Source organism: Cylas formicarius, unplaced genomic scaffold (genome assembly GCF_029955315.1).
Source record: "Cylas formicarius isolate icCylForm1 unplaced genomic scaffold, icCylForm1.1 PGA_scaffold_3__17_contigs__length_32017465, whole genome shotgun sequence".
NCBI classification, from domain to species: Eukaryota; Metazoa; Arthropoda; class Insecta; order Coleoptera; family Brentidae; genus Cylas; species Cylas formicarius.
The window spans coordinates 14,265,280-14,292,959 of NW_026844326.1; the positions used below are offsets into that span (position 1 = coordinate 14,265,280).

At 33.7% G+C, this 27,680-nt stretch overlaps 3 protein-coding genes across 3 annotated transcripts; 1 reads left to right on the top strand and 2 right to left on the bottom strand.

The window, feature by feature from the left end:
- Window positions 1–47: 47 nt before the first annotated feature.
- LOC132699288 (dynein regulatory complex protein 10) lies at window positions 48–19,227 on the top strand. Its single transcript, XM_060665923.1, has 7 exons — window positions 48–276; window positions 13,516–13,710; window positions 17,545–17,824; window positions 17,874–18,009; window positions 18,263–18,505; window positions 18,555–18,769; window positions 19,166–19,227. The coding sequence occupies exons 1-7, from the start codon at window positions 85–87 to the stop codon at window positions 19,207–19,209; spliced, it is 1,305 nt and encodes a 434-aa protein (XP_060521906.1). The 5' UTR covers window positions 48–84; the 3' UTR covers window positions 19,210–19,227.
- On the bottom strand, window positions 3,591–8,859 carry LOC132699705 (trehalase-like). The gene is made up of 3 exons (XM_060666553.1): window positions 7,908–8,859; window positions 4,109–4,647; window positions 3,591–4,054 (listed from the first exon to the last, which is right to left on the bottom strand). The coding sequence occupies exons 1-3, from the start codon at window positions 8,832–8,834 to the stop codon at window positions 3,643–3,645; spliced, it is 1,878 nt and encodes a 625-aa protein (XP_060522536.1). The 5' UTR covers window positions 8,835–8,859; the 3' UTR covers window positions 3,591–3,642.
- Window positions 19,228–19,282: 55 nt separating the features above from the next.
- Window positions 19,283–27,044, bottom strand: LOC132699287 (switch-associated protein 70-like). Its single transcript, XM_060665922.1, has 10 exons — window positions 26,873–27,044; window positions 21,287–21,475; window positions 21,071–21,232; window positions 20,774–21,009; window positions 20,536–20,717; window positions 20,330–20,480; window positions 20,119–20,277; window positions 19,900–20,069; window positions 19,697–19,846; window positions 19,283–19,641 (listed from the first exon to the last, which is right to left on the bottom strand). Exons 1-10 carry the CDS (start codon window positions 26,969–26,971, stop codon window positions 19,538–19,540), a joined length of 1,602 nt encoding a protein of 533 aa, XP_060521905.1. The 5' UTR covers window positions 26,972–27,044; the 3' UTR covers window positions 19,283–19,537.
- Between the last annotated feature and the right edge of the window lie 636 nt (window positions 27,045–27,680).

Below are 27,680 nucleotides of genomic sequence, written 5' to 3' on the forward strand. Positions count from 1 at the left end.
AGGATATGTGCATAGATCAAAGACAATAATTTCGAGTGTGTCAAACCTTGAGGTTGAGATTTGTCAAGTTTCTTGAATCAAATCATGGAGACATTTTACAGGAAACCGCCCAAGCCTTTCAATTCGGTACTCGAACGAGGAGACAAGGTTGATAATTTTGCCGACATCAACATTGAAAAACCACCAAATGTTTCACCAGTCGATATGGAACTTAGAATTCGCGCGGATAGGGCCATAGGAGCTTTAAATAGAACCATTTCGGTGTTAAACGTAATGGTAAGTAGCAATTTTGCGTTAATATTCTTAACTATCTTCCTTAGTTATTCAATTAAAAAGGCGGCTACCAACAAAAACAAAACCTTCCTGGATAGTACTAGTTTATAATATGGATAGGATAAATTGTCCTGTTGCCAAGGGTTGGTTAGTTGTTGTGCTGCCAAAATATCAAAAAAGGTATTCAAAGTCGCAAATCTAGTAGCTTCAAATATTTAAGTAAGCTATTAGGAGGAATGTTTGGTACTAGTTTGTTTTTAAACCAACTTTCAAATAAACCAGCGGTGGTGTCTTCATGGTAATCCAGAGAAGAATCTTTAATATTTTTCGCAGACAGAGAAAGTTTATTTGGAATCTAACCATCCTTAGAGCCAGCATGCAAAGTAGTTATTCTTTTACCTCTTTTTGATGGCGCGTTTGTTTTACACTTATCAGTTGACTAAACCCAACCTTTTTCCGGGGTGTCGAATCAGGTTTTATCCAAGTAAATAATTGGCCTTTGTTGTTCTCTGTAAATCCTAATTTTTTCCAGATATTCCAGTCGCCATTTCCGAATTCTAAAAGATTCCAATAAAACTTGCCTTTTGTCAATTTTTTTAAATCTAAAACCCATGTGTTGAATACACTTCCATAAGGTAGTTTTGCCACATTTAATGCCGGTTTCATCTTTTTTAAGCCTCCTAATTAAGATATCTAATGTAGGAACGCTTTGTTCGTGGTATAACTGGTAAATTTTACCCCGTATTATATCATGATCACTTTCATCTACACTCGAGAAAATGTCAGCAGAATTTAAATTCCGAAACTTTAGGTAATAATCTTGTTGCATTGTATGTTAATGATCACCCTTGTATAATCCCATTCAAAAGCAATTGGTCACTTTCTTATTTCTATGAACAGACCATAACATGAAAACTCCCATTGACAGTTGTTGTACTAACTAGGATTAAGAATTCGTGTTCATCTTAGTAGTTAATCATTCATAAATATTTGAGTCAATGTAGTAGTCATACTTACGCAGAGGATAAATAATTGCGACTATCATTTATTCCGGAAGAAAGTCGACAAGCATGCGCTCTTTTCAATGAGGACCTTGAAGATCCATCAATTACAAAATGACTCTTCAAAATCGGTAGCATATCTTATTCGTAGCGAGGTACATCGGGTCAATCTTACTTAATCATTGATCATAGATCGTACCGATCCACCTTTTCAATTTTTCTTAAAAAATCTACCCTTACAAGGAATAACAGATTAAAATTTTCTTAACACGTTACCAGCAAAATAGGTTTGGGCTATTTCAATCGAAAACTGCTTTATTTCGGTTTGCAAATTGTAAATTGCAAAGCTGTTTGCTAATGCTGATTTATGCTATTCGTACACGAGAAAGAATCACCAAAATTTAAGGTGTGGTAGTGTCCTAATAATAACGAAGAATTCTTTACAAACTCATTTTCTTACAACATTGTGAGCATCCTAAATCAGTTTCAACCATCATCATCTGCATAACTTTGCAAAAGAATTAAAATAAAATATAGATTTTTGATATAAATTTTTCGTTATTTTCTTCATATTTACTAATTTCTGAAATAATATTTGACAAACGTGTGATTTTTCCTGTTGTTTCCTTTATCCACTTGTCGCTTAAAAAATACATACAACATAATAAATAAAAAATATTTAAGAAATAGTTGTTAGCTTCTTATTTAATATATAACAAGTCTAGTAGGTTCTATTTTTGATTGTTGGTATTATTATAATCCGCGGTGTACCTCTCACGTGAGTTTCAAGTCCCTACACAAATTATACACAAGAAGAGTGAGAAGAACTATACAGCTATGATGAACTCTCGAACAACATTAACCATCCAAAGATTGCTGATCATAAACCTGAGATTCTTAAATCGCAAGTTCAATACGCGATTTAAGAAAAAGCCTCAAAAAAAAGTTCCGAACATAGAAAATATAGCTCCAGAGATACTGAAGTCATTAAGACAGTCAGCAATTTGCATTTTCTGTGCAATCGGATATGGAAGACAGAAATCGGGCCAGATGAATGGTGTAGTTCACTTCATGTTCCATTATATAAAATGGGTAATCTGGCAGATGTAGTAATTATCCTATTATCATCATTAGCAGACTTAGACCCCATATCTACTACCCCAGATTGCGGAAGTGCTCAACAGGACAAATAGGAAACGTACAACAATTAATAGAGGAAGCACGAGAATTTAACAAAAAAATGTACCTCTGCTTTGTCGACTATTCTAAGACGTTCAACCTGGTACAATAGCAAAAAACGTGGCATATAGTCACCCTGACCAGTTAATCCTACTTATCCATCAGCTTTATGTAAATAACTAGGGACTTATTGTAAGAATAAACGATGTCGCATCAAAGCAGTTTCAAGTAAGGAAGGGTGTGGCCTTAATTATTTAACATATACAATGGGTGACATTCTCGAATACTGGCAAGTTGGTATTTCCGTGGGGGGAAGGAACAATTGAAGTGAACAATTTGAGATATGTCGACACGCTAATATAGCAAGTGTGGAACAATTATAATTTATTATGCATAGTCCCCAGGAATCTAGTACCGAATTTGGATTCAAATTGAATGAAAACGACTGTTATGATTGTAGATCGGCAAAATGACAACCAATCTCACGGAAAACCATACTTGGATTTGAGGTGGTTAACAAATACATGCAAGTAAAGCGAAGAATTGCACTGGTTCGAACGGCCGTAACCAAGATAAGTAAGATTTGGGGAGATATGGTCATAAAAAATCACTAAGTTGAGATTTTTCAATTCACTTTGCGACTTATGGTGCATAAGCCTGGATACTGAAGAAGACCAATTGCAGGTCTGGCTGCTATAGATTCTCTGGACGACCCATCGTAGAAGTGAGTGTGTTCTTCAAAAATTAAATACTCATCTAAATCTGTCCCAACGGACAAATCGAAATTTTCTAGCATACATCGGTCATATTGCAAAAATAACAGGTCACTAATAGTCGAAGGTAAGCTAGAGGAAAAGCGTCCTCGCGGAAGGTCACCGAAGAGATAGGTGGATCAAACCAAAGATCTGATTGTCCAAACTATAAATATCAAAAGTCAGTTATTTTTAACTATTATTTAAAATTGTGGTACTGGAAATTTTTAGATTTCAGCAATTCAATTTTAAAGTGTTCAGTTTGAGTTTACGCTAGTTTAAATTATGATGACCTATTTCTTCATTCAGTTTTATTTTCTTAATTACTTAACTTAGTAGCAAATTTTGATATTTAAGGCCTGACCAATATAAACAAAGAAAACCATTGTTTCAATTTCAATTTTATTAATTTTTATTTTTTATTATAACTGCTCCGCTTATTTATGGCGTTTACTGCCGCTTTCATCACTCGAACTGGAACTCGAACTCGAAGTGTCATTTTCATCGGAGCTGCTTCTGCTGCTATGGGAGCTGTCACTATCGCTGCTGTTGGAGCTGTCACTGTCTGAAGATTTACTACTTCCGCTTCCACTCTTTTCTTTACTCTCTTTGCTGCTTTTACAGGAATCGCATGTATAGTACATATTTATTAACTTGATACAAAGTCCATTGGTCCAGCCGAAGCCAGTTTGAACTTCATATTCGCCACCCCCGCCATATTGACCTACTCTAGTAGCGTCGTACTTTTCGAACATAGCGTGAGTTTCTTGGAATCCTCTAAAAGTAGACTCTACCCAGTTCTGCGCCGATTGCTTGGCTAAGCGTTTCGCTTTAGAATGACCCGTGTTCCTAAAAAGCACAATGTTGTAGCAATAACTGTTTTCAAAAAATGAATCAGTTTACCAAAGTCCAATAATAACCAGTTCCTGTTCGGGAGCCCAAGCATTGGGCAAGTCCCATTGCTCGTTGCTATTTTCCAATGACGATGGTATGCCCCCTTTGAACTCTCCGATGCGCATTTTTTCAAAATATGCTGCCGCCCTTTTGCCGTACTCATTCTTAATTTTGATGTCGTACGCTCCGGCCCACAGGGGAGCGAAATTGGTGGGGTAGAACATTTTACGCGATTTTTGAAGTACTGGATCGTAATCGTACCATATACCGTCATCCCTATCGTACAAAACAAGTTGGATCGATTTTTTCCAAGTCTCGGATTTTTCTTTCCACGCGGCCGCCTTTTCGGGATTGCCCAGCACGATGTGAAATTCGGATAGTAGCTCGAAGTTTTTGCACAGGAACGCGTTGAGGTCCACGGGGATTATTCTTTGGGCGTCTATGTGGCTTAAATTCGCCTTGTCGCCGCCATGTTCGTCAAACAACCAGCGACTAGAGAAATCTATTCCAGATTCGGCTCCGCTTTTCAGGCCTTGGAAGCAGTGTTCCTGGAATAGAATGGAGTTATATGGTAGCATTGAAAAATAAATAAAAATGATGAAAGACCATTTGGTCTTAACCACGAATGTACTACGAAGCATTTTCTCTTATGTGTTTTAAAAATAGTACTAATAATTGATAGACCTATAAAAATCGCAATCATAATCCTATTAGTTTTAAAGCCTGAGCTTCTGGACAACCATAACCTGACACAGATGTAAAAAAAAGTTGTAGTAAAAGTTTTTAGCTTTATTTTTTACAACCTTATTTGGAGAGGCTGCCAAAAATTTTATTGAGGCTCCACAAGCAACAACTTCTTAAGAAAAATCTTTGAAATTCATTATCAAGGGGTTATAATTTTTGAAAATTAAAAATTTGAGCAATATATTTTTTTATCATTTTTATGGAACGGCCAATCAATAAAAACAGAGAAAAGCTTATTGGGACTAATTTGCATGTAAATCATTGTAAACACGTTTTTTAAAGAATATTTACGAAGTATACTTCGACCAGAATTATAGTGCTTTTACAACCGATCCCGTGATTAACTTTGTCTACTGTTTATTAATCCAAAACCACAGCCCCTTATAGAACACCCTGCTGAGCAGACCCTTACCCAGTGGTGGGGAAACTTTTTTTAAGACGGGCCATTTGTAATAACTGGACGATCGTAGCGGGCCAAAGAATAATGCTTAATCGTTAAAAAATGTATGTGTTTTATAAACATATACATATATTATTACATTCGCTTATTATTTTAATCGTAAAAAAGCAAAAGGTAAGAAAACTATAAGGAACAAAATATAAAATATCACTTTATTTTCTGGTGTCATTACTGGTTGATGGTGCATGAGAAAAATGAAATTGAGACTGTTTTATCAAAATTTCATCATAGTCCGGTTCCATTTGCGAAGCAGAAATTCTTAAAACTCATGAAAGGTGCTCATCTGTAATTCTGTTTCTTAAAGAAGTTTTCCTAAGCTTCATTGTTGAAAAGATTTGTTCGCATATATAAGATGAGGCGAACATTGTAATTATCTTCATTGCATGATTTCGGATTTGGGAAATTATCTGGACTTAAATTTTTATAATAGTAGTAGTAATGGTACTGTATGAAAAATTTGTATCAGGAGAGTATTACAGTTCAGTTCTATTAACTCAAGTTAAGATTTTGCATCAACTTCTTCGTAATTAACATTGAATGAGGTCGCAAAAATACTAAACTCTGGTTCCATTTTCCTAAAGTCCTGAAATCTCCTTTCAAATTTTGAAGATAGTTTTCTCAAATTAATTTCGTACTTTTTAATCTTATTGTTCAAACATTCTCACGACGGCGCTCTTAAACGGGCCGGATTAAACCTTTCCGGGGGCCGTAGTTTCCCCATCACTGCCCTTACCCATAACCATCACAGGACCGTCCTAGGAATTTATCTACCTACACTAACAAGCGTATGTTTTCAATCTTTTTCGCCGAGCAATTCTTGAAACATGTACATAAAAAAATAGTACAAAGTGGCAATTTATTAGGTTCTATGTCACTTGTTTTTATTTTTGGTCCATCTCAGGCAAGACCTACTTAATGGAGAATAAACATCTGTTGGGATGGGTTTTACCACGGTCCTGCGAAGATCTTCAGTTAAGGTACTGTACAATACTTAAAACGTCAAAGCAATAAATGCACCATATTTTTGGTGGTACAATATCATATCAAAAATTCAAAAGCCCATCAGACCGTTTTTTAAATCTAACCACACCACCGCACAGAGACAATAATTGTTTGTGGATTTTTAATTAATTTAATTCCAAAAGAAAGAAGCGGGGGAGAAATTTATTCGGACAACAATAAACTTATTGTTCGTTCGTTCGCTAAGTTCTGCAAAAGTAATTATTTTATCTATCCCATTTGCAATTTGAATTATTCCTACTTTAATCATTTAAAAATATGTACTATAATAAAATGTAATCTAAATCTAGAAATTAATAAGATTTTACTAATGCAGATTAGGGTAGAAGTATTTAGATAAAAATAATTTATGTAAAAAAATATTCTTGTAATAATTAATAGAACTGCTTAGAAAGAATTTAATTTAATTAAAAAAAAAATTTAATAGTAAAGAATAGAGATATTTTTGCCTTTCCACAAAAACAATAATTGAAATAATCAATTAATTTTCCTACTTAAACCAAATATAATTGATAATAATAATAATGAATTAATTAGGTTCACCATTTAAAGAAATAAATTTGATATTCATTTGCCCCATACTAATTGAATAGTTTAATTAACACGAGTGTTTCTTACTCGTAAAAAATAATTACGTCCCTCTGCGTGAACTAACTCACTCAAAAAACTTATGTTGTAACAACATTAATTAGACAATTAGATAATAAATTATTGCTTTGTTCTAAAGAAAATGCCGTCATCCATTGGTGTAATTTAAATTAGAAGCAATTGCAGATAGAGATGCTGGAGATTGTAAATTTGAATAAAACTTTTGTACGAAATTTGTTGTCGGCGAAATCGCAATATAACTAGATCACTGTAAATTAAACCGAATAGAATTGGTATGGGAGCACGTAAAAGAGTTTGTAGCAAGGCATAACAGCACTTTTACAGCACTGGATTCTGAAAATTGGAGTAAGTGCGTCGAACTGTAATCGAAATAGAACAGATAATGTGGGAGGCTGATAACATGTTAGAAAATACTGTAGAGTCGCTTATAAGTTCCTTTGAATTCCAACGATTATAGTTCATCTGACTGCTCGGAACGTAATGACTAAAACTTATAAATGAAGATGTGGTGTAAATCTTTTTTTTTTAAATAATATTTATTACCATTTAAATACTTTTATATTATTCTTATTTCTATAAGCTTTTATTTTGTCTAGAATTATAATTATCTGCCCATCTCTATAATTATTATTATATTTATTATTCTAACAAAGTACTTCTGGTATATGCCGCTGTTGTGTTATCTTCATTCACCAAACTCGTCTTTCTATTGTGTGCAAATTAGTGTAACCCTAATTTAGAAACGGTATTTATCTTAAATTGTCGTTGCAATTTATCTAAACTTTACGATATAACCTTAAAATTGTCCACCCTGTTTAATGATTCCTGCCATTTTTACATTTAATTACTCTCACGCATTAAGAAACGTAATGTAGCATTAAGTATAAGCATATTTCCTTTTTTACTAGCCACTCTATTTAAAATGTGTTCAATAAAATTATTCAAACGAAACTATCCAACAAGAGAAATTTTTACCTTTCCAGCTTTGTCCGAAAAATAGGCGCAAGTGTTGACGTCTTCCCGATAGGACTCCGGCCTCGGCGTGACGCTCTGCGAAATGTAATGGGCCAACTGGTACTTCACCCCATCTTTTTCGATCACTTCTGTTTTCTTGTCCAGCCAATAATTGAGTTCCGTTTCCAAGGTACCGATATGCTTGTTCAACCATTCGACGTCCTTGGTCGTTTTGTAGATACTCTCGACCATCACCGTTAATAGAGGCGGTTGCGACCTGTTTAAATAGTACTTTCTGCCGCCGTTAGGAACGAAACCGAACCTTTCCACCATGGACAAAAGATTTTCCACGATACCTCTGGCGGTGTCCACCATTTCGCTAATTATCAAACCATCAACGATCCAATACGAGTCCCAGTAATAGAATTCTTTGAATCTACCGCCCGGAATGATTATGCCGTTCGGGACGCCGATCAAAGAATGCTGATCGGGGTGTTCGAAGACGGAAGATTTGATTTTTCTACCGAGAGTCGCCCAAATGGCGACCAGGTCCTTAGCGAAGTGCCGGATGTCTTTGTTTTTTACCTTGTCCAAGAATTTCGGGTTTTCCTTAAAGTCCGGTGGTGTCCAGTCTTCCAATTCGTTGCTGTCCTCGAAATTATCATTTACAAACTGTTTTATCTCGTCTCTAGTCGGTTTGCGATTGGTCCTGTTCAAAAGCTCTTCGAAGTTTCGCAAGGTTTGTTGCTGTGGATGCTTCTGGCTCAAATCTACGAAGGTCTTCGAATCGGTGAAGATTCCGGCGTTCTGAACGATATCGAGCAGCTGTCCGCGGCAATACACCAAACTGTCGCAAGATTCTCTTTCATCTTGTACGGCTTGCTTCGAAACTGGCTTCGACAACGTACCGTATATCATGCATAATGCGAAAAGTATCCTGAGAGCCATTGCGGAAAACTAACGAGTCAAACGCGATAAGTGTCGTATTTATAGGACACATTTTATCCAAAAAAGTCTGAATAAATTGCCATATTATCGCGATATTTTTTTCCGCGAATAGTGGATACATTTTAAGTTAAAATGGTCGTAATCGATAGAATGCTTTTTTAATGTTCCTTTGTCAAATAACGTGTCGGCTCACCCCCAATTATTCCATGACGGGCCTTCATTTACTGATCCGTGTGATATAACCTCGTCAAAGTAAATGTCAAAACGTAAAAAAAAATTAAAACATTATCGTCGACCAAATAGTTGAAGTGATAATTTATGGCACGAAGCTATGAGTAGAATTCAAAAAACAAAAAGGCGAAGTGGTTTCAAATACTATTTATTTTTAAAAGAAATTTTAAATAATTAGTCCTTATTTCGCCAAGAAATACTGGGTTCGGTGCAATCTAGCATTATAAGCTCGTCATACTTGTTGATATAATGTATATAATTCATCATATATTGTAAAATACGCTACACAAGTTATTTTAATAAACAAACAATAACTAGTTAAATATATAGTAAAAACGTTTCTAAAACACTAATAATAAGGAAATTCTGTTTGAAGCAAGGAAGCATCGTATGTGTAAAATGGGTTTTTCTGGTCCATGGTTTAATCTTAAGGTCTAAGAAATCCTATTAAGCACACTTTTTTAGATAAACAGAATTTTTTTGAGCAAATAACCATATTTCTGCCATTTGAGTTTAGTTCCCCTTTTTTAAATGACGTTCTGCTTTGCTAACAGGTTTCTGTAGAGAATATTTCCTACCTTACAGCAATTTGTGATATATATCGTATACTATCATCTGAGAATGTCCTAACTCTGGTTTCCGTTGTAGCCAATTTTTTTCAATTCTAAATATAAGAACTGACTTGACATTGAAGTTTTTTGTCGTGAACATAAATATACAGGGAGTTTTAAAATATGCTGCTACGCTCAGGCTCATTTTACGAAAAATACCTTCTGTCTTCTTAATTTTTGGCTTTTTCTCAATGCATACTTAATTAAACCAATTAAAAATTGCAACAACTAGAGTGAGAGATTTCTTTTTTATAAGTAAAAGTAAAAAGCTGACAAAATGCTATATGCGACACTTATTCTACGACCATTAGATTTTGAGTTGAGTGAGATATGACGTGACTCCTAGAACTGACAACCATTCTTTTAAATCTACCAAGAACATTCGATCGCTCCCGAGTAGCGGAAACGGCGGAAGTCCTTTGCAGCAATGTTTAACGACTGTATTTTAAAGCAACACGTATATATAAATGAAAAATATTTACTACAAATTTCTCTTTTATTCATGTTTATAAAAAAAACCTTCCTACTATTCCTATTGCTGTTGTTGGCAATGGTGAGGCAAGTGCCAATGTCCGCTATATGATTAGAAAAAATTTTCAATAGTGTTTTGAGTCCTTTATTTCACAACTTTATTGCTAGATGCTGCTTTGTGTGTGATTATTTTCGGGAAAGAGCGTTATAACAAATTTTTAAATGCGTTTTTTATGTATTTGGATTGTCTTTGCCGTTCGTGATTAGCGACATATTAACCTATATAAATATTTAAATATATTTTGGATTTCACAGCTAGTGCGTTTGGTATTTACTTGCAATCAGAAAACGTGTACAGGGTTTTCATTTAGATTTTGACACTCGCCTAGAGCGTTTAGTAAAAGAGATGGCATAAACTTTGTATATAAAAAAAGTTACACTACTTTAGCTCAGTTTACTTTAGTTTTTTCTTACTTGAATTTAACAATGGACATCACCATCCCCCCCCGGTCCTAAAAATTTTGAGAAATTAGAGCTAATTTATATTGAAATAATAATAATATTAAATATTTGAAAGTTTTAAAAATATAATAAAAAAGCAATAAAGATAAATAAAGAAACTTAAATTCGATTACTATCATTTCATGTTTTATTTGCATAATTAATATAATTTAGTATCTTAAATAATAAATCAGATCAGATAATTAGACCTTGCTAACAACCGGTAAAATAGATTATGCCAGAAAAAAGCTAGCTTTTTTAAGCTATTGACAGAACATGGCCAGAGTTTCTAGTTTATGTCTATTACAAACGAGCAATTTTCTTGAGAGTTTACTTAAAAGTTGTTATAAATGTAGGTTAAGTAGAGAGATAACTTGTTCCACGTTGTTATTTGAGCAATAAATCTGTCAATAAATATTCGATTGCGAAGCACCAAGTATTCTGCCGTTGAGGACAAGTTGTGAGTGACATCAGAATAAGAATTGGCATATGCTGGACTGGGCGGCAAATAGCAATGTAACACTCAAACAATTTAATTAGCATTTTTTCGAGCAGAATAGGTTTTGCTGTATTAGACGCTGCAGATTTGCGGTTTTCCAGATATCTAAACACATGCTTTAAAAAAAATTGCTTGCAACGCCTTTTGTTTAAGTAGCATCGAGAATATGAATTTGTCGGTAAAATAGATCTTAGGAAATCGTGTGTTTTCTATTCTGTGAAATTCAATGAGATAGTTTAGAACAATTTTGAAAACAATAAAAGCTAAATGAATCGATCCTGTTTCAAGCCTAACAAAAGCAGAGGCAGTTGATTTCTGTAAACAAAGTTAGTTTTAATTTTCTGTACAATGTCTAAATATTTAGGTCCTCGTGTAGCAAGACATCCGGCAAATCAAATCAAAGAGTTTTTTCCTGGCTCCCCAGGACATCATTGTTGCCAGCATTACTTCGTTTTCGGGCATCTTTCTAAAAAGAGATGGTAAAAATAAAAACAACGCCTCAGTAAGTATACAGTGAAACTTCCCATAAACGGACACACACGGTTCCACTAATTTTGTCCGTATATGGGAACTGTCAGTTTAAAGGAGAGCACTAAGGACTTATAATAAATATAAATAGATGTCATTATATGTGCACATATAAATATGTGCATAAGTATATATGTATATATATAAGGCGAAAAAAAAACGTTAATACGCTACATTTTTAAAGTATTGAAAGTATGGTATTTCATCCAAATGTTAATATGACAACAAATAAGTAAATAATAAATAAGTAAAAAATAAATTTTAAAAATATGGATTTTTCAAAAAAATCTAAAATGTTTGTCTGACGAAACCTTGCCTTATTGTGTTGAAGGAGACCATTTCCATAGTAACTCTCTAGATTTTTTAGATGTTGAAATGCAGAGAAATAATCCCTAACAAAGTTCATTATGACTTAGAGCTTTCCCATATGAATTTATTGATTTCGAACTGCATAATACTGCCGACATTTCTACTTCTGCTTCTTCTTCTGAGTCGTTTGGATATATGGGTCTGCACTCTTACCTTCTGTTCAAATCAAGTGTCGATAATTCAATTTGAGATTTTGTGTGATGCCTTGATCTGAAGTTGTGTTTGGCGGCAAAAATATAATGTTCACATGTTCAGCTTCAACGCTTCACTGGGATGCGAGCCGGGATTGTCCAAGATCAAAAAAACCCGCTTTTTTGAATACCAATTTTTCGCTCGAACTGGAGCAATCATTCAGACATGATTTCTCGCGTCATGCATGCCTTTTTCTTTGATTTCCAAGTCACTGGAAGATCCTTAAATAGCAACATATTTTAAAACACAAGCACGAGCAGCTTTTCCAATTATCAACAGATGCAATGGTTTGTCTGTCTTTAGACAACTTTCCACCCACACTCCCAAACATCATTTTCCTTTGAGAGGACAAAATTTTATCCGGTAACGCGCGGAAAAAAAGTAGGGTAGCGTAGCAACATAGACGGCAGTTACTCGAAAAATTGTTCAACATCTACTTGATTTACTGCAGCAGCTTCACCAGATATGCAATTAAAACTAGTATTATGTATCTTGCACCACTTTTGAAGCCACCCGTCGGAGGCACTGAAATATTTACAACCCAAATTTGTCGCGATTTCTTTAGCTTTCACTTTCATTGCAATGTTCCGACTGCTAGCTTACACAAACCATTGGAAACATATTTTGTCTATATTAAAACCTTACTTTTTCTTTTACTTCTGATATGTTTTTTACTTTTAGTTATTTTAACTGCTTGCGTCTTCGCAAATCACGAGCTGAAACTCTTCCTTTAGCTAATAAATTAACAACTTCCATGTTTTCTTTTAAAGTAAGCATTCTTTTTTCTGTGTCATTTTACGTATTTTGTTTTAGATTTAAGGTATGTTTCAATATATGAGATAAATAGAAAGAGCAACGGGGATAAGGACTACCTTTGAAAAACGCCTTACGTAACAACAAAAGGGCTAGTCAGTCCGTTTGCAGATCTTGTACAAATCAATGGGAGTGAATCTAAAAAATCGAAAATAGTTTTGAGCATTAGCCAATGTACTTATTCTTTTTTTTTAATTTCCGAGACATCCGGTAAATTATTAGGCAGCTCAAAAAGTTTAATTCTCCAAGGCAATGCTGATGTTGATTTTTAAATAATATTTTCAAGTAATAAATCTGAGGTATTTAAAAAATGCCTGAACAGATAAACCATGCGTTTTTCAAGGGGCATTGATCCTAGGTAAATATACGTATATAGTGTTTCATTAAAATAAAGTGAAGTTGAATTTTCTAAGCTTTCCAATGTTCATTATTTATACGTCCACCAAAACGTATAATTTATTTTTAGGCACATTTACCGCTTCTTTTGGAAAATGACGGGGACATTATTCGCAAAAGCATGCCCACCAGCGAGCGCAATTTTATTTTCCATGTGCTCCAGGAATACGGATGCGATGTGGGCTCCAATGTCAATGCCGACCCCCAAAGTTTCGGCCGCATAATCGAGAGTATAACCAAAATTAAAAAAGCAACTACGTCGTCAGTAAGTAAATAGCGTAGATTGACACGAGCCTGATCGTAGATCAATGGAAAAGTTTCGGTTTTGTGTTGAAAAAAAAAGCACAGGAAGGCCGTTTAGATAACGCTTCTAACACCAAAGCGAAAACAAACATCCATCATGAAAATAATCATAGGTTAGGTTATATTTTCTAAGACATTCGACACGTAAAGTGTATTAACGCCCCGTCAATTTAAATTCTGATATTAGTGGTGTTTTCCACTAGAAAGCTATGTTAGGGCTTAGGGGAGATAACGAAAATTTCGTCTACGCACTTATGATTAATTATGGGTATACCGTGTGTGTGATTAAAGCAAGCAAGGACTAGACCAGGAAAAAAATTTTTACTCAAAAAAAATTGTTCACGAAAATGTAATTTGAATATATCCTATTGGGAAATGAAATGACAAATTAGAATGGCGTATTATGCAACAAATTTTCCATTACAGTGCATACAGCGTAGTTCAATCCCTTTTAGTATATGAAATGTACTTTAAAAACTGTTAGAAATTTTACAATTACCTATGGTGATCTACAACCATAAATAAGAATAAATCAGAATGAGAAAAAAATAATTGGAATTATTAGTATTAGCTAATGAATATTCGACCACTGACGTTAAAATATCGAAGTCATTTGATAGATAAACATATAACTTTCATCATAAAAAGCTACTTTTCTGACCCATGGGGAATATCATTCCGAAAGCAACTGGCCAAAACCTATAAAATTCAGTGTGTTGTTTGTAAATAACAGAAAACAGACGTTTTTAAATGTTATATCTGCGAATCGAAAAACTGTAAATTATGTGGGTAGTTAACATCATCAGAAGCGGAGGTATTGGAGCTGAATTCCCGTGTAATGTAAGGGAACACGAGCCTGCATCAATGCAGTGTAAAGATAAGTTAATTGACACCAAAGGAGAAGTGAGAAGTGAGATGAGAAGAAAGTTCAGGAAAGCATGCCTACAAAAACACAAATAGAAGAAAATATTGATCCAGGAAAAATCAAGGCGGCGATTTCAAGAATGAAGTTCCTTAAAGATGGAGCAGTTGCAATAAGCTTTAAACTACAGAAAGATCTAGTGAATGTTTCAAAAGGTATCCAAGATAAGTTTGGAGGAAGACTTTGATGTAAAAATTCTCGATAAAAAGTGTCCAAGAATAAACATTTTAAACTTAGATGAAAAACTCTTGATTGAAATGATTTCATACAGAAAAGAGGCTGTGAGAAATATGTCTGTGATAACACATTTCAAAGGCAAAGGAGGTGGACTCCAATACATACACAAATACAAATACAAAAGAAAGACTAGTGTGAATCTCAAGAAATGGTCTGTACAGACTGTAAGTATGCAGCTTATATGTTAAAAGTGCCCAATGTTCACTACAATCATTTCGCACATGACAAGAATACAAAAATGGAGCGAAAAATTAACTACCCCAGTTTTTAGCCTTCATATAAACAGCAATCAAATCAAAATTTACATAAATATACAAAGCCTACTTGTACATAATACTGAAATGACTTTAATTGTTAATAATTGGAAACCCTTAGTAGGCTTCTTGAGGGATATAACGTCATAAATACAATATCAGACCGCAGGCGCTCACGAGAAGCAATAATTTATGTTAAAGAAGAAGTGCAGTTAACAACATTGCTAAGTACAATGTGTGGGTAACAGGTGTGAAACTTTGAATAAACAACTAAAAACTATTAATATTTAGTCTGTACCATTCACCAGCCAGCAGTGACGCTTATTTTTTGTCTTATATGCATTGGTGATTTTAATATTGATATGTCAAAAAGCATTTTCTATTAATAAAAGTTAAAAAGCATAATTTCACAAAGAGGTTTGTATCAAAATGTAAATAAGCAGTTTATACAATATTTTAAAAACAATTCCTGCGAAAGCGCATTGCAAAGTATTCTATTAAATTCGAAAAACGCTATGAATGAAAATGAAAATTGTAGGAGTGATTTTCATGGATTTTCGAAGAGCCTTTGAGACAATAGACAGGTACATACTCTCACATTAAAATTTACAATCTTACAAAATTAAGAAAATATTGTATTCAGGATGTTTTTCTGAAATGGATTGAAAACTATCTATCAAGCCGTATTCAGGAAATAAGGTTTTTTTTTTGAATATACATCAATGCAAAGGAAAATCAATTTGGTGTACCCCAGGGAACAGTATTAGGGCCGAATCTTTTTATTGTCTATATAAACGACATTGTACGACACATAAGAAACTACCTGCTGATGATACCTTAGCTGTATTTAATGGGACATGATGTTGATAAGGTAGTACAAATCCTAAATGAAGAAATGGAAGTTTTCTATAAGTGGTTGATGCCAAATGTATGATTATTAAAGGTAAATTTAATGCCTTACCAACTAAGTCACACTGGAATAATTTTAAGTAACAGAACTTGGGTGTTATAATTGATTCTAAGCATGAAGAATCTTAGTGACTGCTCGTAACTAACAATATATAAGTCAATTATCTTACCACATGTTAACTATTGTTCGTCTATACTCTTCTTGCTTAATATGACAGAGAAAAGCGTACTTTAGAAAAAAACAAAACCAACCATGAGTTGCATTATAGCATAGCATCGTTACACACATATAAAGACTATATTGGAAGTAACAGGGTTATTAAGTGCAAAATAATTTATTTGACTTAACACAGTGACTTTTATATATAAAATGAAACACAATTTGCTTCCATTTATCAAGAAATACAATTACTATAACAGACATACATAACTATCCAACCCGAGGCAGAGAATACTTTTATGTTCCTCCAAACTATGGCCATAATGATGTTTTTACAGTGGACTTATTCTCTACTACGAATTGCCTTATAATGAATGCCGAATAGTGAAGAATTCGAACTCCATCAAGTCGTTTAAGACAAAATGTACTTTATGCTGTAAAGAAAATCTTAATTTATTCTTTTGAATTCTATTGTTTGATTAAATTATTTTCATTTGTTGAATAATACTAATGCACTTGTATCTTCTTAGCACTATGCTGCTCATCATTAACAAATAAAATAAAAAAGTAGTCCTACAGATCTAAATGATCTTCATGTGATCAGTATTTTTCTAGTAATATCAAAAATGTTTGTATTATGTATATTACGCATCTGAATTCTCAATGCAGACTATTATTATTGTTATTATTAAAAATATTAAAGGGAATTTTGTATACTCAGATATATGATTACTTTGTCGTTAATAATATCACTCTGCTGCGCTCCGCTAGTGTCAAATAAACTCGTGGGTCAAATGTTATTTACCGCACTTGTTGCATAATACACTATTACATTCTGGGGTGACACAGGGTTCCATTGAACTGTAGGTAGAAGCATTTGCCGATGAAATGCTGAGGCTAACTTACATCGTGGTATGAATAGGCAAGATTTTGAGAAATTGTTTCAGTAGAACATGAATACAAAAAACTCCAAACCCATGTGTTCGCTTTGTTTGTAAAACAATGAAATTAAGCAAAAAAATACAAATGTTGATGACTGCCCAAAACAATATTTATTAAAAAATCGGTCCAAAGAAATCAAAATTATTGTTACTTCATCATATCATATCAATGAGTATAACTTCTCATAAAAAAACAGATTCCTATTTAACTTTCTTTTAAAAAAAAATCGAATTCATTGATAAAATAGTTTATTATTTAACAAGTTTAATAAATGACACCTCAACAATTGGCTATTTTAAAGTAGTATATTATTAATACTAGAGCATGTAATTATTAGCCAGCTTTAACTACAGCCTGTTATAATGTTTTCAGAAAACATCTCAGAGTAATAAAATAGCCCATTATAGCCCGGATCCGATGCTAGGTCAGGCTATCGATTTAATTGTCGATAACAAATGTATCCGCGACGCAATAAGAACTTCTAAGAAACCGAAACGCAATCCTACCATATCGGAATTCGTTAAAAGCCTCGAAGAATTGAGAGAAGTGGCCAAATTAAAACTATACGTCACAGGAACCGAGGAGGAGGCCAGAGATAGGCAGTTAAGACAAGCATACAAGTCCAATGTGCTACTCGCCGCAGCTATAAACGGTAAGATTGGCAACGCGCATCAGAAAACAATACAATCTGCCAAATTTAGACATGAAGAACCAAATAGAAATTCAACGGAAACATCTCGGCAAGGAATTGAGCGACAAAATTGCCACATTTGAAAAATATAACCAAAAGATTGAAAGTATTAAGGAAGAGTTCAGAATCAACATTGAAAAGACACTGTAGGTATATAATCAGGAGTGAATATCAAATAACTATGGCAGCTCTTTGGCACAGTAGTTACTTATTTTTAAAAATGCGACTGCAATGTTCCACAACAATGTAAAAGTTTATTACTTACTAGAAATCCTTGATGGGTTTTGGTTAACTAATATGTTGTAGTTTGGGAGTATCGTGATATGTTTTTCGACTTGTAGAACGTAGTACTAGCACAATTTAGTGCGCCATATCATTTGCCTTCCACCTTTGTTTTAGTCACGAATCGGAAAAAACAATGATGCAGCAATGTTACGAGAGTGAGGAAAAACAAATCCACCTGGCCGAAGAAGTCAAGAAATTAACCGAAGAATACGATCGGCTTCTCGAAGATCATTTACTAGATGAAAAAGTGCTGAGATCAAATAGACTGAAAACCGAAACGCAACTTCACAACTGGCTGGCGAAATACGATCAGGATATCGGAGAGAAACAGGCCGAATATGACAAATTAATAACAGAGTAAGCTGTTGAGTATCCGCGTCGAAAACAATTCATAATGTGTGCTTAGGTACGAACAGCAAAAAGTTGCACTGGAACAGCTAGAAGACGAAATAGACGAACAAGAGTCGGAGTACGTTGCGTTGATGCAAGAGAAGAAAGAAGAAGAGGAAAGAATTTACAACGAGATGGCGTACAAATTATTGGTGAACCGCTGTGCCAGAATTATACAGAGAGCTTGGAGGGAATACAGGGAACGTAAAGCCAAACGGAAGGGTAAAAAAGGTGAGACTCGACGACAAGGTTTAACTGTCCTCATGCTACAAAACTAACCAAAACTAATGACAAACAAAACTCCCTAAAGTTGAAAATGGTAATGCGAGAAATGAAAGAAGTTTTATCTATAGCGAAGATTTATTGCTATATCAAGCTTTCGCCTTTGAATGCAGGTTTGGTGTGCAGCCTACCAAAGTTTTGGTTAGTTTTAGTTACTTTGTAGAATAGGAATAGTATAGAACAGTTTATTTATGCATTTAGTTTTATTTTTGAAGAAAAAACAGCGAGTTCTGCAAAAGGAAATACATCGCAGTATTAATGAGTTCAAAATCATTTGATTCCGCCTAAGGAATTTAATTGCATGATCGAATGGAATTTGCAAAATTTATGGTTTATTGTTTATAGGTAAGAAATCCAAAGACCGCAAGAAAATTACAGCGAGGAAGTAAAACATTGAATATTACTAGATTATTACAAAAAATAATTAAAAACGATTAAATTATTAAATATTGTTTTATTTTAGGTTGCATAACAGACTAATTTACTTTGTTTAATAGACTTTCCCTAACATATATTCATAAATTATAAGTTAAAGTTGTGTCAAAATATACAATTGTTAATTAATTATCCTACACAAATATAAAATTTGTGTAATGAATTTTAGAGAAAATTTTATATACTGAGGATAGTTTGCCTACTGATTGATATACAATTGACAATGTTTTTTTTTATTATATGAGCACATTTGCAGTCTTTTTTTAAAAATAAATTATGAAATTAATTTTTGTTTGGTCTCCTCAAGGTAGCAGCCCGAACTTCTAATAACACTGGCCTCTCCTTGGTGCTAGGCATAAAAGAATGCGCCCTTCGAACTCTATCACCTGCAAAAAATTATTTAAAAATATTTCTGCTCAGTTTTCTGTCCGTCTAAGTCACCAGCTCGCAAAAGAGGATCCACTTCGTAAAGCCGAGCTTCAAGAAGATCCTTTCTGCCTTCGGAATAAATGATTTTTTCCCTGGCTTGTTTAAGTTCTTTATCCAACGCTTGTCGTTCCTTTTCTAACTGAGCTAACCTCCTTTCCGCATCTAAGGCATAAACTGTAATGATAACGTACTTTTAAAAACTGAATGGAACGTACTCCTTAATTGATCCTCCTTTTCTCTTTGTTTTTCTTCGTATTCCTTCCGTTTGCCCCTTTCCTCTTCTAGAAGTACCTTTTGTTCCTGCTGAAGTCTTTCCAACTCTTCCCTTTTCTCCCACTCTTCAGCTAGAACTCTTGCTTGCAATGATCGAACTATTTCTTCGTCCCTAGAAGTTAGAAATACTCAATCTCAAAATTTCAATGAAATAAACGTACCTCTTTGCTTGAGTTTCCTCTTCCAGAAGTTTCTCTAATTTGCTCTTAATTTCTTCCAGCTCAGTCAGTTTTTTCGATTCTTCTTTAACAACGGCTTCGAGTTCCTTGGCCTGTCCTTCCGCCACTTGTCTCGCAGTTCTTTCCTTCTGGAGTTGTACTCTAAAATTATAAGCCATCAAAATGAGTGTATCGAACTTATCGCCAAAGGTACCTAGCTCTAAGCATTTCTTGTACGCGACCTTGTCGTTGAAGGCGTCGCTTCGCAGCTTGAAGTCTTTGAAAACTCTGGTTGCTTCCGGAGTGATCGGCAGCTAATTGAAGGGCTGATATCCACTGAAGCCTTGTCATATGATCAGAAGCACCTATAAAATAAATATATATTAAATTCAATTACTTTTAAAGATTTCATCACCTAACCTAACTCAAACGTTCTTTCAGGGGTATGTAAGGTGATCTTATACCCTGTGGCCGGCTCTACTCGACTATCCTTTTCAATAGCCATAGCACCGCATTTATCTTTTTCAGATCTGGTTTTGTAATAGGTTAGCTCGGAGGGCCTTAGGACGAACCAATACTCCCTCATTGTCGGGAAAATATACCTTCAAACCATATTGAACGATAAGTTAATTTTTAAATAAAATATCTAATAATCTACCCTCTCTTGGTCAAAAAACCCTTCTTGAGGACGTCCTCGACCACTCTCTGATAAATGTCCGTAACAGCCTCGCTTATAGCAACCTGGTCGTTTACTCCTGTCAGACATCTTGACTCAAGCACGGCGATAAAGGGAGTAAGTCTGAAATTGCCCATAGAAAGGCTCAGGTGAGTAAAATCTTCTTCGTCAAAAGTGCAACCTAAGGATCCTGCCAGTGTTTGTGCAATATTGCACACCTATTTTGAAATCCAAATATACACAAAAAATCTAACTAAAACGGAGCTTTTATACACTTACTTCGCTTGGATGGAGTAATAGCTGGTAAGTATTCTCATTTTGTTGGTCAGGAACAAGTTCTCCTAAAACGCAAAATATCCGATAGATCTGGAATATTACTTCACAGGTAAAAACGTGATTTTCTCGGTTTAGATACTTCTTTCGGCAAACTAGCCAACAAACCTAAAAAAAGGTACCGTTTGAATCTATGATTATACCACTGTGTCATAATTTTACCTCCGATATTTGACTTTCGAAATCTCTCAGTTCTGTTAAGTGCAGTTTGTTGGGTAGCGAGGAAAATACTTCCTTTTGAAGGTAGTATTTAAACTGATCGAAGTGAAGCGAAGTGGTACTTCGGAAATGTTCTAGACCTCTTTCAACACCGTAAAGATCTAGTAGAGTGCCAATGTTTGCGGTCAGAACCTAAAAAATTATAATTACTTGTAATAATTATATGTTTTAGCTCAAGTATATTAGGATAGGTGTTGCATATGGCGGACCATAAACGATAAATTTTTCAGTTTTGTGAAGCGCGCCAAAACATTTATTCACTAATATCGATATAACAAGAGAAAGCTTTGTCAGAAAAAATAGCAGTCTGAGTATTTTTAATAAAAGACCAACAAACAAAGAGCCCAAATATGTCACAGAATACAAATCTGTTGTTCATATGACTTTCATATTCAGACAAGTTATAAGTATCATTTGTTGTCAGTAAAGATTTTAAATATTTTTTGAATTTCGTTTATATTTCTTTTCATATTATAATATGTTTGCCCGGAATGAAAAGGTGAAGTCTTATGGCAATGGCAATTTTTTTTAACTAAAAGTTCTTTTTGTTCCTTGTCTTCTTTCTTTCTTTATTATTCTCTATTAATATGTATCAATAGTTTAATTAAATAAATATCTGTTAATAGTAAGGAAATAAATCCCCATGTAGAGTTAAGATTTTTTAAGACTCTTTTTTGTTTGACAAAAATTCTTGCCTAGTCTACTGCTCTTTTCCAACTTATGAAATTGCTGCTGTTATGGTAGGATATTGCTGAACATGTTAAAGAGAGAAGAGGTATTTAAGGAAGATTTCAATATATGAACTATTAAGTTTTTTTGACATTTAATTGACCAAGTTCTGTATGTAGAAATTTTGTGAGCGAAAGTATTTTTAGGATTTAAGGTGGTTTTTTATAAAGTAGGTCGGAAATATTGGTATAGCGATTTCAATTTTTCTATTGATTTCGTCACTAGTTTTTTAAGGGATTACAATGGTCATATCGTCACAGTATTGATATAGTTTTGTTTTATTTTAGAGAAGGTTATTCCACTCTGAATAAATCTTGGGGGTATTCCGGAAAGTATTATCAGTCTGCGAAAAAGAGAAGGTGATATATTTTTTTAAATTCTGCCTTGAGAAAGAAGTATTATAAATAATTTTTCAAAGAACTTTCGCAGGCTACTGTAATAATATTTACTAATCTTCTTCGCTAATCATGTTATCATATTCTAGAGCAAATTTCGGAACCATTTTTTCCTACCTGCTAAAATAAAGTTGTAGGGGAAGGTTTAGGAAATTTTACATTTGATATAGCTATTCAAACAAAACTTAGATTTTTTAAGTATAACACCAATTTTTTTATTGTGATTTGTGATTGATTTGTCCCAAATAGATTTTTTAATCCTAATGTAGAAAGCGATGTATGAGGTAGTCTAATGCAAAAAGGATTGCAATTTACTGCCGAATTTTCGGTTGGTTAGTATAGGATAGCATATTACCAGGTTATACACTGGTTATAGACTGGACACAGCACAACGTTATTTTCTTTAATATTTGCTACAGTTTACATAATCCACAGTCATCAGCATTTAGTCGATTCTGCATTCATTTATTTGAAATTAATTGGTTACATTGAAATGTTTGGTTTAGTTTTTTTAATATCGGATTAAGTTAGAGAAACTACATTGGTGAATAACTTCGTGGCATGCAGTTTTTCAGAAACCCGCAAACCTCTTTGGCTGAAAATACTAATTCATCAAGTTTTCGTAAATGATTAGTCCTTTTTTTATTTTCCTGAATAGGTTTAAGTTTAACAAGTATGCTTTTAATTCTATTAACAGTACCCCATTTTTTTGCGTAAATCTAAACAGCTAAAGCCCAGTCAGTGCAATTATTCAGTTACATCATAGCATTACATCTTTACCTAGTTAATAAATTCACACAGGAATTTTGTTTGTCAGTTTTGAAATCCGTGTCAAAAGTCGCGTCAAGATCAAAATTTGGTGAAAAAGAGCAAGGTCTTATTTTAAAACTTATTTCGGATTATTTCACTCGAGAAAAAAACGTGGGGAAACCACTTTTACCCTTAAACGCTATACACAATGCAAATATTTACTGTGTCCATATTGAAACCATTCCATTTTTATGAACGAGCAATTTAAGTTTCTGAAAATGATTGGTTGATAGGTGCAGAAACTTGTTTCTGGACGTATCAAAACCGATCATGAACAAAAAGTTAAAGTTCTACCCAGTCATATCGCAACACACGGAAGACCCCCTTATGAAGCATACGAGCATAGCATACGAATACGAATTTATTCTATATACGCAGCATATTTTTGTGACACTGCTTCTTTGTGCGTAAAGTCGAAAGTAGAATTCCTACGCAAAAATTTACACGAAACCGATGGTATTGATATTTCACGTGGTTCATTAATTGAATTGAATTAATGAATTGAATTGATTGATGTTGAAATTTTGTTGGAAAAAATGCAGTATTTCAAGCCCAAAATATCTGATGGAACAACCATGTATTGCTCATTTTTGACATTTTTGAGAAAATACATGATTCGATCCAGTATTTTTGGACGAGACATGGATATTTAATAAAGAAGCGTCTAGAAAAAAGCTTCTCTACAAACAGATCGGCAAAAATATGGTGAAGGAGTTCGCTATATAATGATTCAATTAACACTTATTAATAAAAAGGGACAATGCATCGTTTCACTGTGCACTTGCTGAACAATACCTAACCAAAGTTGGATCAAGCAGTCTCTGCAAAAAAACAATATTCCAATTCCGCCAAGTTTAACGAAAGACCAACTATTGATGTTAGTAAAGCAATAGTTGCCAGAGAAAAACTGCATAGGTAGTTCCTAAGTATTTTTCTTTGAATATGAAATTGGAAGAACTATTGTAGGCACGGTCGATGCGTTTAATATTCTACTTCTAAATATAAAACTTAAGTAAAGTAACGCATTTTGGGTTTATTTAAGTATTTTTTACAGAAGCATTAAATTTGATATGATTTTTTACTGAATTTAGATTTTGTAAAAGTTTCTAACATTTTTTACTAGAGTATCTCTATTCGCGTACTTACTCAATTATTATAGTAAAGCTAAGATGGTATATCTGTTCACATGCATAGCCAAAACAGATAATTTTAGACTCGTCTGTAGTTATTTCATATATTTAAAACCCAACAAATATTAAGTGATTCTTATAAAATTAACACAAACTGTCGTATACATTTTAACAAATCAACAGTAGTTTATGCACCTCTAATAACAATGCCCAGAAGTATACTTAATAAATCTAAGTGAACAGAATTTGATCTATTGCATATTTGTTTACTTTTTCTACAGTTCTTAATGAATCTGGCCCACAAATGCAGTATATGCAATTTTAGCTAATTATAATGAAGGATAAAAACTTAAAAAAACAGCAAAAACTGTTTTTTAATGGAAGATATTAATAGTAAGATAGTAATAAATACGTCTGTTTAAATTATAATTGGTTTCTAATACAGCTAATCGCAATGATAATATTTATGGATCACAGAAAAGCTTCCACTTATAACACCATTTTCACTTATTACGCTGTTCTAATTTACTTTCAGCGATATCTGCTCCGCCACTGTGTATTATCCATTTTTAATATTTTAATATTTTCCTCGAACCTTTAAAAAGTAAACCGATTAGGAAACGGCACTGTATGAATAGCAATAATGACTTGAGCAACTTCGAAATGGCGATTATTTTACTAACTTATTTCACAATACCGTAACAGCTAAAAATCTGTTTCCTTTAATTTATTTAGTAAATACATCAGGCCGGTACGACCGTTTATGGTTCGAACACATGCACACGTATACACACATCCGATTTTATTATATTTTATTTGTGTTTTACATATTATCGGTACGTAATGGACTGAGAAAAGCCTTGACATACACTGGCGAAACATTTTGCAGCGAAATCATCTAGAGGTGAACTCGTACGTGATTTAAAATACGCACGGCCTATATTTGGGAATCTCATCGAAAACAGGTCGCAACATCTGCTACAATATAAAAAAGTCTTTATTTAGTTTGATATTTCGGTGATGACCAAACAATTTCGCGGCGGACAAGAGGTGCGGTCTTTGTCTACAAAATTGTTTACCACGGTAATAGTGCCTTAGTCTAGATAATAATTTAGTAAATGGCGTAGTTTAAAGTAAAAATGGATAAATGAGCTAGATTATATTAATAGTTTTGACTTTACGGAGGGAAATTTAAATTACGTCAGCTTTTATCGTCAAGAATTCCGCCAAAATCTGTTGCCAAGCTACAAACCCACAATTACATCAAAGTGAAACTTATTTCAAGAATTATCCAAATAATGGGGCGCATAGAATGGTAAGAGTGCTTTGTAGGACCTATGTTTATGAAATGTTTTAGATTATTTTCAAAATTGCCGATTTGCAATACACCAATGAAACGTTTAAAACTTTACAATTACGGGGCTAATCACAGGAAGAAGTAGTTTTTGGAGGCGAATTTAAAATCCATTTTTATAAAGCTTAAATAACTATCAATTCATTGAGAGATCTGTTTACCTTGTCTTTGCAAAACATTTAACTGTAACAATTTGAATCGATTTACACATGGACAATCGAAAAAACCGAATATGTTTAAAATAAAATGGATATACAAAGCGCGGTACTTGTTAATTTTAATAATAATATTTAAATCAGAGGCTGGGTGTAATGTAAATAAAAATTGGCATTCTTAGTTCTAATAATAGGTGCATATCAACGCCAGAGGCGTATCGGAAAGCATTTTCTTTTATCACAGAACAGTAATATAGATTTTTTTAGGGATTTAATTTAAATCTACTTAGTATACTAATCTCGAATCAGGGAGCAAATTATACAATTCTATAAACATATAATTTAATATTGTAAATTATTTATGTCGGATGATCATAGTACCTTTTTTTCCCGTACAAAGTTATTGAGCTGTCATCACCAACTTATTTTTTTAATTAAACGAAAAATTGTTGCTCTAAGATTAATAAACCAATAATTTTAATTCCAATAATAAAACACATTCAATAGACGCTTCAAATTTTGAGAAGTTTTCCTTGGACAGGGGCATCTATTTTAACACTTGTTTTTCATTATTCATATCAGAATGTATTAACAGTCCGAAACTATAATTTTCTGCGGCTTTGAGTGCTAAGAAAGGTCAGTAAGATAATGTTTTATTAGTGGGGAAACGGTTCAAAATTTTAAACGAGATATAGTTTTGCTCATATTTAAATGACATTTCTTTCCTACGTTTTCTATGTAACACTTTTGTTCAAAAAAAGTTTTGTAAATATTTACCTCAAAACACGTTGTAGAAGAAATTGTAAATATTCGCGTATTGCAGGAAGCTTTGGCATTTTATTATAGGTTCTACATTAACCATCAAGAGTGTGAAAACAGATGCATACTATCGAAGCGCGTCTCAAATCATGCAACATATATATATAACCATAAAATTTTAAAATGAAATTCTTTACCTTCAATTTGGACTTATTGACGAGCCCGATTTTCTCTTGCTGCAGGGCCTCGAACGCTAAAAACATACAGTTGGTAACGTTTTCCAGCAACACCGACATTATGTCCCACTAGCGCGTAACAACATTTTTTAAAAATAATTAAACTTAACTCGCCGCAAGTCGCGATAGCGTTGTCGAGCTACTCATGAATCACCGAACACTATCTCCGCAAAGGAACGGAGACTGGGGGCCGAGCCCATTGGCGTAGGTGAAATACCGGTAACAACAATCCAGAACATTATAGCAAATCTGCTGTGGCTATGCTTTCCTAGATTGCTTATCAGGGATGACACTTGGGAAAAAGACGTGATAATTCCACAAGGTCGCTTACTATAGCAGAGGGATTTATTAAATTCAACTTCCCAATTCACTTCGACACTGCATTGGATTCGCACTATTTCGTATATATACCCGTATCATCTAAGTTTAACAAAATGTATACCAAGAAGGATTTTCCTATCGCAATTTGATATAAGATTTTTTTAGCGAATTTAAAAAATAAATAAAAACTTTTGAAATAAACGATTATAACATTACGATAGCTCAGCGAATTTAGGTATTATTATTAGTACATTTCAGTCCAGTTCAGGATTTTCTGGTAAATTTTTACAAGTTCCCCTTCGCCTTTTTTTTAACTCGGGCTATATCGTCGTGATTTTACATGGGAAAGACATGACCTAGAATTTTAGCAAGAAATAAAGAGAAAATTGTTACTTTATATTTGACATTGAAAACTAACAAACTAACAAATCTTACATGTAAATCTTAA